This window comes from Halichoerus grypus, chromosome 7, assembly GCF_964656455.1.
Source record: "Halichoerus grypus chromosome 7, mHalGry1.hap1.1, whole genome shotgun sequence".
Lineage (NCBI taxonomy): Eukaryota > Metazoa > Chordata > Mammalia > Carnivora > Phocidae > Halichoerus > Halichoerus grypus.
The window spans coordinates 131,635,294-131,647,622 of NC_135718.1; the positions used below are offsets into that span (position 1 = coordinate 131,635,294).

Sequence of the window (12,329 nt, forward strand, 5' to 3'; positions counted from 1 at the left end):
GAACAAGATCTTTAACTTTTCTCAGTCAACTTCCCACATCTGCTGAATGTGGTTAATAATACGCCCTTCCTCAGGCTGTCGTAGGGTTCAAGTTAAACAATGTGAGTATAGGGCCCAGCTATGTGCCAAGTGCACAGTAAGCCCTTGATAAATAGTACAACAAACAACCCCTACTTTCGGTTTCTCTTTTTAAAGAAATCCAGCTTGCAGATGTAGAATCTTTTCTGTTGCTTAAACCAGGGCTGCGAACTGAGTAGATAATCAATCTAGTCTTTTGGATCACAGTGTTTTCATTAGAAATGAGCACCTAGGTTTGGCATTTCACTGCTCCACTCAGGCTGTAGAAGTTTTAGGAATACACGTGTTTGGGTATGGTTTGTGCTCTTGGTTGTATGGGGCATGACATAATGGCTCAACCAATGAACTGAAATCTCCTTAGATGTGTTCTGTGGCCTGAAGAGGTTTTAGGGCCTTTTTTTTTTTTTTTTCACAGCAAGGGCCTTGAAGGTTGTTGTCTTCACTGAATCCTAATATGAATACTGTGTGGGGATGTGGTCTGTAGTGCTCTCGTGATTTTTGTCTCTAGACCTCTAAGTTTTGTCTCCAACCCTAGACACAAACCAAATGTCTTAGTGGCTAAGGCTATGGACTTTGGAGTCAGCCTAGACCTGTCCTAGTCAGGTGACACAGAGCTGTGTGGTTCTAGTCCCTGACTCCTTCTTATGGTCTCTATGACTTCTTACTAGCTGTGGGCAAGTGACAACTTCCCTGAGTTTCAATTTTCTAATTAGTAAAATGGGGATAACGGTAGTTCTTTCCTTACAGGGAAATGATGAAACTTATGCGATGAGTGCATATAAAACATTTACTAAGTTCCTAGAATGTAATAGATGCTCAACAGATAATCCTGCTTCTCCTCTTTCTTCTCTTTCCCTCTTTCTCTCTCCTCCCTCTTCTCTTCTCATTATTCTTGTTTTCTCCACTGAGTTTTTAGATAGAGAAACTAGAGGTGCAGGCTTCAGGAAAGGTATCTATTTCTGGCTTGGCTTTGATCACTGTGATTTTATGACATGGATTGTATTCTTAGCTGTTGGCCCTGGCTACTCACTGACACTGATTTTTTTTTTTTTCTTGCTGTTTCTCTGCAGGAAGGATCAGAATGTTCTCTCTCCAGTCAACTGCTGGAATCTCCTCTTAAACCAGGTGAAGCGGGAGAGCAGGGACCACACCACCCTGAGTGACATCTACCTGAATAATATCATTCCTCGATTTGTTCAAGTCAGTGAGGACTCAGGAAGACTCTTTAAAAAGGTATATAGCTATTTCTAGGCACAGGGATACTTGGGTGGAGCAATAATACCATCTTGTAAATAAGAGAAAGACTATTGTATTGGCCTAGTTAAAAGGCTTTCCATTGGTCATTCCCTACCACGATCTCGTGGAGAAAAAATACTGAATAGTCATTCTTTTCTTCCTTTCTGAGTTGAATTAATAGTAGCCCTGGGAGAGTAACCATTTGCAAGGTACAACCCCACCAGTGGTAACATAATTCATAATCTGCATGTTTTAGTTATGACAGTGTTTGCTTGATTTCCTTGAGTGATTTGTGAAGCTGTTGAGATTCAGGGACCTTCAGTGTCATTTCAGGTTTTCCTCTTCTAGTTCATGTATGTTTATGATTTAGTTTAGTTTTATTTCTAAGCACTCATCTTGGCCAGGGTGAACTCATGAATTTGGTTCTTCTTATCATGACATATCTTGGTCTTTGGGTCCCTGAATGCTTTCTGAAGCTCAATTGTTTGTCACAATTCCTTGGATGTAAGTTGAAAAATCTGACCGAGGAAAAACTCAAAATATATTGTGGTAATCTTAAGAAACTTATGTAAAATTGACCTTACCTGTCAGTGGTGGAAATAGTCTCTTGGAAACTAAGGAACCTCTTTTCTAAGCTCTCTCACCCTGAGCTCTCAGTGGAGTCACTGATTCATGACTTTTGGTTACAAATGGTGGCAAAAGCCCCAACCGTTGTACGTAATGTACCATGTCTAATATTCAAGCTCTGGTATCCCCAGAAGCCTTTTCAGAAGGCGAATAATCTTCCTACAAGTTCTAGATATAAAGAGGGTATATAGGGCTATTTCATTGGTTTCATACATAGGAAATTCATTGGTTTTCATTTGACAAAATCCAGGGGTAAAATCTGAGACTGGGAGAGAAAGGACTTCAGTAAACAGGACTGTGGTCAATAGTAGCCAGTTTGCCAATTCTTAACATTAGGAAGTTTTCCAGATTTCAGTAGGTCTGGAGTTAGAACCCAGTTTCTTCTGTTTACACCAGCATGAAAAAAAGAACTGATTTAGAATATTCCATCTACATAACGCATCTGTGTAGGGGCTTTTCCTGTGTCTTAGAGACAGGATATGAAGAGTAAAAAGCATCTGACAATGAAAAAAAGGAAGAGAAAAAGAGCTCCTCCCGGAGTTCACCAACTATTTTTAGTGGCCTGGCTGCGCTGCGGTTGGGGCCATACTTCATTTAGGGGTAAAGGTACTTTTCACCATTTCCTCATGGTTTCTAGCATCTGTTCTAGCTTCCTTGTCATTCGTCTGAATTATGCTGCAACACTTGGTGATGTATGGATGTGGCTAAAATGAACGACTGTAGTTAATACTGTACTCAATACTGGAAATACGCTAGAGAGTAGGTTTCCCATGCTCTTTTCACACACACACACACACACACACACACACACACACACAGGTAACCGTGTGAGGTGGTCTGTTAATTGGCTTGACTGTAGTAATCATTTCACTATGTATACATCTGTATCAAATCATAATGTCTTACTCCTTAAATATATAGCTTTTATTAGAAAAAAAAATTAAGCCTATTTATGTAGAACCTTGACAGTAATCAGATGCCACTTCAGCTCTTCTGTGTGACCTTGACAGCCACTTAGATTATTTCTAGAAGGACAGGGGCTGACTGATCATTTCCTCCTTCATTTTCTCTGTTCATCTGGGAAAAAAACTTCTGTGAGGGATATTCAGCTATCTGGACTTCAGCCAAGCTCTCAGCTACCTTTTTTCCCAGCTTTAGAAGGTTAGAGAAGAGCCACGCTCAGGAGTGTTACGACCCTTCCAGATCAGAGATGTATACGCTGAAGGCAGCCGCTTATCAAAGCCATGGATGCTTCTGGTTCCTCAAGTACTACTCACATTTCACCAAGAGCCCAAGTGCATGGCTCGGGGCTCTTTACCCTCCGGAAAGAAAATCTGCCCGTGAATGATATTCCTAGCCATGGTCTCAGAGTTGATCTCCATAAACTGTGCGTTGCTTTGCTGGGGGTATAGGGAAGAATTTCTCATTCCTCACAGGACTTTTTATATATTACATTTTATTGAAGAAAGGGGCACATATCATGGGGCCTATAGCTGCATGCATTTTTACAAACTGAACACACCTGGTAACTAGTGCCCAGATCAAGACACATGATTTCAGTACCCTAGAAACTCCGCTCATGCTTCCTCCCAGTCCTCAGGGGGTTGGGAGGGGTGGTCCCAACCCCCAAGGATAACAGCTATCCTGACTTTTAACAGCAGAGATTAGTTTTACTTAGTTTCATACTTTATATAAATAGAATCATACAGTGTATACTCTTTTGTGTCTGGTTTCTGTCATTCAACATATGTTTGTGAGATTTATTCATATTGTTTTATATGGTTGCAGCTCATAGGACTTTCTCTTGATCTTTATAACTTTTCATCAGTTAAATTATAGTTATTATTAGAGATATGCATAGGATTGCTGAATAGCCAATGTTTACTATCCCACTGCATGAATAATCTCTTTTCTCTCTCCCCTGGGGTCCATTGTAGGCAGAGCATTCTAAGGTAGAGGCTGGCTTGGCTGATCACAAGAGTAAATTAATTCTGTTTTGGCTGGGTGAGAGCCTCTCTGCTTTCTAGTAATGGGCACAGAAGCATTCTGTCTCCGTAACTTAATTTTTTATTCCCTTTTGTTTAAAGTGTGTTGCACTTGAAGAATTAGAAATCCCACTGGTTAAGATACAGTAATCAGATAAGAGAACTAAGGAACGAGCCCGGCCACACTGTCAGTTAAATGAAGCTTCCCAGGGCTTGCTTTGCTCTATCAGAGCAGAGGTCTCTTCCAAGTAACCCTTTCTCTTGGGCTCAACTCTGCTAGCAACTCCGAAACCTTAGACAATTACTTCTTTCTGTGCCTTAGTTCCCTAAAGTTAAAAAAAAAAAAAAAAGTGCTTGGCCTATGTGATCTTCACACTGCCGTCAAAATCTAATACACTATAATTCTATGATGAATTCTGTGATGCCCAATATAGGGTATCCTGTGTTGGGGGCTTCATTCTGGTTGTTGGGTGACCTTTGTTAAATTGTGATAAGGAAACTGGAGCCCTCACGATACAGACAAATAAAAGTGGGTGTGGGTATGGAGAGGGGGCTAGCTTAGGCAGTTAAAGACCAAATTTCTTGAGGAATGAAGCAGTGTTTCAGATTCTCTTATCTATAATGGCCAGCAACCAAGAGATGCCAAACAGGAATCCAAGTGTATAAAATAGTTACACCTTTTGTTTTACCTATAAATTCGGTTCCAGCAGCAGCAGGGAAATCCACATTTCTCTGGAGACACAGGCTTTAGGAAAGATACCTTTATTTCTGGTTCGGCTATGGACACCTGTGAAAATTCACCTGAGTTTTATGTGAATTTGGATCTATTTCTCACCAGCAAAAGTCATGGGTTTTCCTCCCTTTTTTATTCTTTTTTAAAAAACTCTGTAAAACTTAATGATTCACTAGCAAAGGTTATGATAACAAAACCCACATTTTTTGAACCCTTATGTTCTAGGTACAGTATTAAACACTTTATATGCTTAATCTTTACAATAATTCCCTTAAGTAATTGCTATTAATAGCCCTATTTTATGAAGGAGGAAACTGAAACTTAGGGAGATTAATCAAAAAATGAGGTGAGACTAGTATTTAAATCCATTCATCTCACTCTAGAACTTGAGGTTTCCTCCTACATGCTGTGTTAGGACTCGGGGTATGGTGTGCAGAGTAGAGGGTGTTCTGTATTTTCCTACTCTTTTTGTTGAACCCAGATATTTCACTTAGTTACAGAATTAACCTAACCTTTTCTCTTGCACACAAGCCTTCAAAAGGTTTGGAGGTGTTAAACATCAACATTGGGTTGTTTCTCCTACCTGGTGTCTGGGCAAGCATCTGGAAGCTGACAGTGAAATAGGACAGCAAGTTTTTCTCTCCAGGGGCAGGATCGCTAGTAAGGGGGAAACAAAGACTCATTAAATGTGAGAACTGGCCAAAAATCTGGCTCACAGCTAACTCCGCTAATTTGGGGACGTCAGGGTGGCTGCACAATTGGCCCCTCTGTACTACTGAACCCCCTTAAGGGATGCTCCTTGCTCACCCTCTGGTTTGTGGTTATGTCTGCTGGGACATATTTTACATTTTGCATGAAGCCCGGTGGAGATTCCTTTAGCTAAATATAACATCTAGAGAAAGTAGCCTCCTGTCCACAGCTTAGAAACAGACCCACTTTGTCTAGGACTCCAGGGGAAATGGAGCTCATTTGGTGCTCCTGACATCTCCTTTCGTGTAATGAAAGCTCAGTCTGTCTAACCCCTATTGGAACCAACGTTTAGGCAAATATTATTGCTGCCACCTTCATTTGTTTAATGTGGTGGCTTCAAAATCAGGAGCCAAACACTACCAAGTTTGACTTCCAGCTCCACATCGTCTCTGTGAGAGACGTGTTCTAAAGAATCCCACCAAGAATAGAAATCATTTTTCCCACTTTTTCATTTAAACCAAGTAAACTTGGGTGTGCTTTTCCCACAGGGGAGAGGACAATCCTGTTCTCCCTTCTTCCTTTCACTTAGCTGGAACACACCGAAAGTACCTCGGACTTTGCTTTTCAGCTCACTGTTTCTAGCCCTTAGTTGCACATTAGCCTTGGAAACCAGTCAATTCAGAAAGTCCCAAGACTCTCAATTGCATCCTTTTTTGTTTGTTTGTTTTTTTACGGTATTCCAGTTGACTGTACTTTTGTTTTGCCTTTGGTACCCTAAGTTTCCATGGTAGAAAGGTTAAATTGAGCAAGTTGGGTCAGATTCCTGGTAGACCAGTAGTTCAGTAGTTCTCAGTTTTGCCTGTGTGTGAGTCATTGTGGGAGTTTAAAAAAAAAAAATCTTTGTGATTTGTGAGACAGATTTCTTGGGATGTAAAAAGCATGAACAATAAAAGAAAAAAGATAAACTGGACATCATCAATTCTTGTACTTTGCTCTTGCAAAGACATTGTTAAGAAAATGAAAGACAAATCACAGACTGTGAGAATATATTTGTGATATACATAACTCAATAATCAGAAGACAAACTACCCAAATTTTTAAAAATAGGCAAAAGATTTTAATAAACACTTCACTAAGAAGATATATAAATGGCCAATAAGCACATGAAAAGATGTTCAATATCATTAATCATTAGGAAAATGCAAATAAAGCAATAAGGAATGTGCTACATACTCACTAGAATGATTAAAATTAAAAAGACTGACAACAACAAGTGTTAGTTAGGATGGATGGAATTCTCATATGTTGCTGGTGAGAATGTAGAATGGTACAACCACTTTGGAAAATAGTTTCGCAGTTTCTAATAAAGCTAAGTATGTACTTAGCATATGACCCAGCAATTCCACTGGTAGGTATTTACCCCAGAGATATAAAAGTATATATCTACACAAAGACTTGTATCTGATTATTCATAATAGCTTTCGTTGTAGGCTGAGTAATGGTCTCCCCAAAGATGTCCATGTCCTAATACCTGGAACCCATGAACTTACCTTATCCTTATAAAGACTTTACACATATGGTGAATTTGTGGATCTTGTAATGAGGATATTATGCTTCATTATCTAAGTGGGCCCTAATGCAGTCATGAGTATCCTTATTAGAGGGAAGTAGAGGGAAGTTACAGACAAAAGAGAAGAAGGCTATGTGATGGAAGTAGATGAAAGCAGAGTCACAGAAAGAAGATGCTAGGCCACTGGCTTTGAGGATGGAGGAAGAGGCCATGAGCCAAGGAATGCAGCTCTAGAAGCTGGAAAAGGCAAGGAAACGGATTCTACCCGAAAGCCTCCAGTGGGAATGCAGCCCTGTCAGTTTTGTCCCCGTGAAATTGGTTTTGGACTCTGACCTCCAGAACTATAAGAGAATAGAAATTAAAAGTAGAACTACTGTATGATCCAGCAGTTCCACTTCCGAGTGTTTATCCAAAGAAAACAAAAACACTAATTCCAAAAGATAGTTGCATCCCTATGTTTATTGCAGCATTATTTGCAGTAGCCAAGATATGGAAGTGACATAAGTGTCCATCATTGGATGAGTGGATAAAGAAATTATAATGTATATATACATGTATATGTATATGTATATATAGTGGATTATGATTCAGGCATAAAAAAGAATGAGATCCTGCCATTTGCAACAACATGGATGGACCTCGAGGCCATTACGCTAAGTGAAATAAGACAGAGAAAGACAAATGCCATGTGATCTTTCTTTTATGTAGAATCAACAAAAACAAAAAACCCAAAGCTTATAGATACAGAGAACAAATTGGTGGTTGCAAGAGGCAGGGGGATGGGGGTGGGAGAAATGGGTGAAGTGTTGTTTTGTTTGTTTGTTTGGTTTAAATAAATTGAATACAAATTAAAAATTTTTTTAAAGATTTTATTTTATTTTAGAGAGAGAGAAAGAGAGAGAGAGCAAGCAGGGGAGGAGCAGAGGGGGAGAGGGAGGGAGGGGGAAAGAATCCCAAGCAGACTCCACACTGAGAATGGAGCCTGATGTGGAGCTTCCTCTCAATGACCTTGAGATCATGACCTGAGCTGAAACCAAGAGTCTGACGCTTAACCCACTGAGCCACCCAGGCGCCCGCAAATAAAAAAAATTTAAGAGAATAAATGCATGTTGCTTTAAGTCACCAACTTTGTAGTAATTTGTTATAACTGCCTTAGGAGACTCATATTATATTCGTAATAGTCAAAACTGGAAACAACTCAAATATCCATCAACAGATGAATGGGAAAACATTGTGATATATCCATACATGAATACTACTCAGCAATAAAAAGAAACAAAATGCTGATAAATGCAATAATGTAGACGAACTCCAAGAACATTATATTGATTAAAAGAAGCCAGACACAATGAATACATTCTGTATGATTCCATTTATATGAAATTTTTTTTTAAGATTTTTATTTATTTATTGAGAGAGAGAATGGTAGAGAAAGAGCATGAGAGGGAGGAGGGTCAGAGGGAGAAGCAGACCCCCTGCTGAGCAGGGAGCCTGATGTGGGACTCAATCCTGGGACTCCAGGGTCATGACCTGAGCGGAAGGCAGTCGCTTAACCAACTGAGCCACCCAGGCGCCCCCCATTTATATGAAATTTTAGAAAAGATAGCTCTAATCTATAGTGATAGAAAGCAAATCAGTGATTACCTTGGGGCCAGGGTGGGATGAGGGGTTGACTGCAAAGGGACACAAGGGAACCTGAGGGATTATGGAAATGTCATACAATCTTAATTATGGTGGTGGTTACATGAGTGTGTGCATTTGTCAAAACTTGTACACTTAAAATGTATACGTACATTTTATTGTATGTCAAGTATGTCTCAATAAAGTTGATTTAAAAAATAATTTTAAAAAAGCACCCCAGGGCAATTGAATCAGTCTCTGGGATAGAGTCTAGGTGATTCTTGCATATAGCCAGGGTTGAGAACCATTCTTGTAGGCATTCTGGTTTCTGTCTTGGGGAAACCCAAAAACACAGAGGACATCTGAATCCATAAGATCCTGTCTATGCCCCTGCAACAATGTTGAGACATCTAGGCTGGTTTATCTAGGCAACCAATTGTGGCTTCCCTACTTTATTCTTGGAGGGTGACAAAGGGTAAATCTGGATTCAGATAAGTAAGTCACACTGCAGAAAGTGGGAGATACAGGAAGGGTGCTGAGGAAGAAATGTAACAGGGCACAATGAATTCTTTTCTCTAGGGTCTTCGGATGTCCTTTCCCATTGGTTGATCAGTTATAAGAGACTTGTCATGACCACTCAGATTTCAACCCAACGAAATGGGTCTGGCAGTAAAAGGATAAAGGGGGTTCGAAACTAAAAGCAGTGCATGTTACCTACCTACCTGTTTATCCCCAGTAGATAGGGACAGGATTTCCTAGAGTCTTTGAGTCCAGCTGCTTCACATATGTGAAAAGACTGGGTATTGTAAGGAGGCACGTTCTGCGGTGGTGTTGTCATGATAAGTAAAGGAGAAGTGATCCACAATGCCAGTATAATCGAATGTCCCTGGTGGGTAGTGTAGATTGAATGAATGGAGAAAGAATGGACTTCCAATGGTTGTGTTCTGCCCTTCTGAGAAAGAGTTTAACCTGGAGACATCTTGGGGAGAAGGAGTAGCTGACTGATTTACCCTGCCCTCTCTTCCCCGGTCCACCCTACACCTCCTTCCAGTGGAACTCAGTATCTGCAATTGATTGGATTTCCTCCATGTTATAATATGATCATGAACAACGTGGTGATCAGCTTTATAGACAACTATTCCCATTGCCCAGTTTGTCTTGATGGCAGCAAAAATCTGTTCTGATTAATTGAGCTTTATTCTCTCGTATCTGATGAAGAGATCCTCTTTGGAGAAAAGAATAGGATGGGAAGTTGAACTTATTTGGGTAGGGGATGGAAGGCTGCCAGCTACTTCAAAGGTATCTCTGCTGATAAGGGGCGTCAGGTTTGCTGCCAAAGCCAACACGGAGGGGAGCTTTGCAGCTAGTGCCGTTGGTGCTGTTTTAGCTTTGGTTTCTGTGACACTTAGGTCAGCAGCATCTGTGTGCTCTTCCTTGGGGCTTCTCTCTGGGTGGTCTAGGCTTTTTTGGACTTAGGAAGATTCAGCTCAGAGGGGGTGTGTGCCCTCAAAGATGCCTGCACTCTTTTCCTTCAGTTCGTTTATATGTTTGCCTTTTTGGTGTCTCAGTTCTCAAATATCTATCTGCCTTTTCTGAAGGAGCCCAAGGTGTTGTAGGTAGAACATTCAAAGGTGTAATGGTACTGCCGTCTTTGTAAGTCAACGAATGGTTAGGAGACTGCGTCACAACAACTGCAAATGGGGAGGGTGAGAAAGAGAGTGCGGTAGATAGAAACAAGTGTCCAAATGCAGCCTTGTGTCTGAATACGACTCTAAACTGGGAAAGCATACAGTCAATAAGTATTTTAGCGAAGACTATAAACACAGCACTGTGCAGGCTAAAAAGAGCTTAAAATGAAATTGATGGGGAAGGTTTATCCCCAGGGAGTGTAGGGCTTCTCTGGCCACTCTTCAGAGGGCTTAGATCTCCCCAAACTTTCCTTGGGATGATGATAATAAGACCAATAATAACATGCTTATATAAAAATGCCTGCTATCACTATTATACACTGTAGTAGGCCCTAAATGTGTATTTTTCCTAATCCTTTTGTATATTTTGCAAGGGTTTTTTTTTTCTGTTGACTTTTTACGGAAGTTTAAAATACTTAGAAGAGTGCACATATTGTAAAGTGCTCAATGAATTTTTATAAGCTGAAAGCAACTATGTAATTAGCACCCAGATTAAAAAAAAAAGAATGTTACCAGTATCCCAGGAGCCCCCCTCTTGTCCCCTTCCATTCATGTCCCTCTGAAAAGTAGTTACTATCCTGACTTCTTCTAATGGCCAGGCCATATATTTCCCTAATTATCTTAAAAATGTCCTTGAAACTGGTTTGTCCAAGCCAGTATCCAATGCACACTCATTTTATGTCCCTTAAGTCTCCTTTAATTTAGCACTGTTCCTTTTCCAGGGACACTGATTTGTTGAATAGACCAGGCCAGTTGTCCTGCAGCTTGCCCCACCTTCTAGATTTGTCCGGTTGCTTCCTTGTGTTGTTCCTTAACTTCTTGCTGTATCTTGTCTTTCCTATTAATTGGAGGTTGGTTCCATTGGCCAAATCTATTCAAGTTACACATTTTTGACTAGGATGCGTAATTGGCAATGTTGGGTACTTCATGTTATATCACGTTAGGAAATATATAGTCTCTGGTTAGCCTGCTGATAGTGATGCCAACATTGACCCCTCAGATTAGGGTGGTAACAGTTTGAACCTTCCATTTTACAGTTAGATTTTTTTCCTTACATGATAAAAAGGCCATTGTATGGTGTTATATGTGATGCCATCGTACAAATGTCGGGTGTTAATTCAGTCATTCATCTGAGGGCTTTAATATCAATGATAATTCCAGCCAAGTTACTTTAATATCATCTCTGTACCTCTTACGCTTTACTGCAAGATGCCTCTCAGAAAAGGAGAGGATTATTAATACAACTCATCAGGCACCATGCAAATAGACAGTAGTTTATAAAAACTTCCTACTCCCAGGAGAAATCCCACTAATGGCGTAGAAGCTGACTAGGTACCATTTTTTTTATTGTAAGAGTCACAGCAATAATAAAAATAATAATAATTATAACTAATACTAAATGAGTGCTCACCGTGCCCGGGGATTATGCTAAGTACTTCATAGGTATTAACCTATTTAATCATCACAACAACCCTTCAAGATGGTTTCATCATCTCCAGTTATAGGTAAGCACATTGGCAGAGGGGCTAAGCAGTCGACTCCAGGTTATGGGACTGGTTAGGGGCAGAATTGGGATTCATGTGTAGGCAGCCTGCTTCCCCTGAATCATCTCTTCCCATCACCATGCTCTGCCACCTCACTGGTAGCAAGGTGGCAGTGATTATGTTGGTCAGCTGCAGGGCCAGGGTTTGTGCAAGGAATTAAGGGCTCATGCATTCTGCAGTCGTGCACTTAGATGCTTCTGCCAGGCCAGACTTCCCATTGTGCTTTTCTGCTTCTGCTTCTTGCCCGGCTTGTCCAGAGAGAGAAGCGTCTTTGATTTCAGCCTCCTTTCTTGCAGGACTGGCTTCTTTTGAAGGCTTCCCTTCCTATTTATCTCTGTTAAGAATTTTCCATTGAGTTTCTCCCTGCTTGTCTGAGCATGATTTTTGTGTAAAATGGGAAGAAAAATAAATTCTCCTTCTCTTGAGATAGCATCTTTAGTTTTTCCATTCTCATTTTCTTCTTTAGGTACGGTAGTGGATTTTTTTCTGATCTCTTGGTTGTTTTATCCGATCCTACCTTTCTTTGCTTTTAAGCCTAGCTCTTAGGGTCCCCCCCGT

At 40.4% G+C, this 12,329-nt stretch overlaps 1 protein-coding gene across 8 annotated transcripts in view; it reads left to right on the forward strand.

The window, feature by feature from the left end:
- Positions 1 to 12,329, forward strand: part of SRGAP2 (SLIT-ROBO Rho GTPase activating protein 2) — a 223,293-nt gene that overhangs the window by 110,431 nt on the left and 100,533 nt on the right. For all 8 annotated transcript variants that reach the window (XM_036077188.2, XM_036077190.2, XM_036077189.2 and 5 more), the window contains exon 4: positions 1,149 to 1,311. In XM_036077188.2, the coding sequence (XP_035933081.1) occupies positions 1,149 to 1,311 (163 nt within the window). The remainder of the gene's footprint in view (positions 1 to 1,148; positions 1,312 to 12,329) is intronic.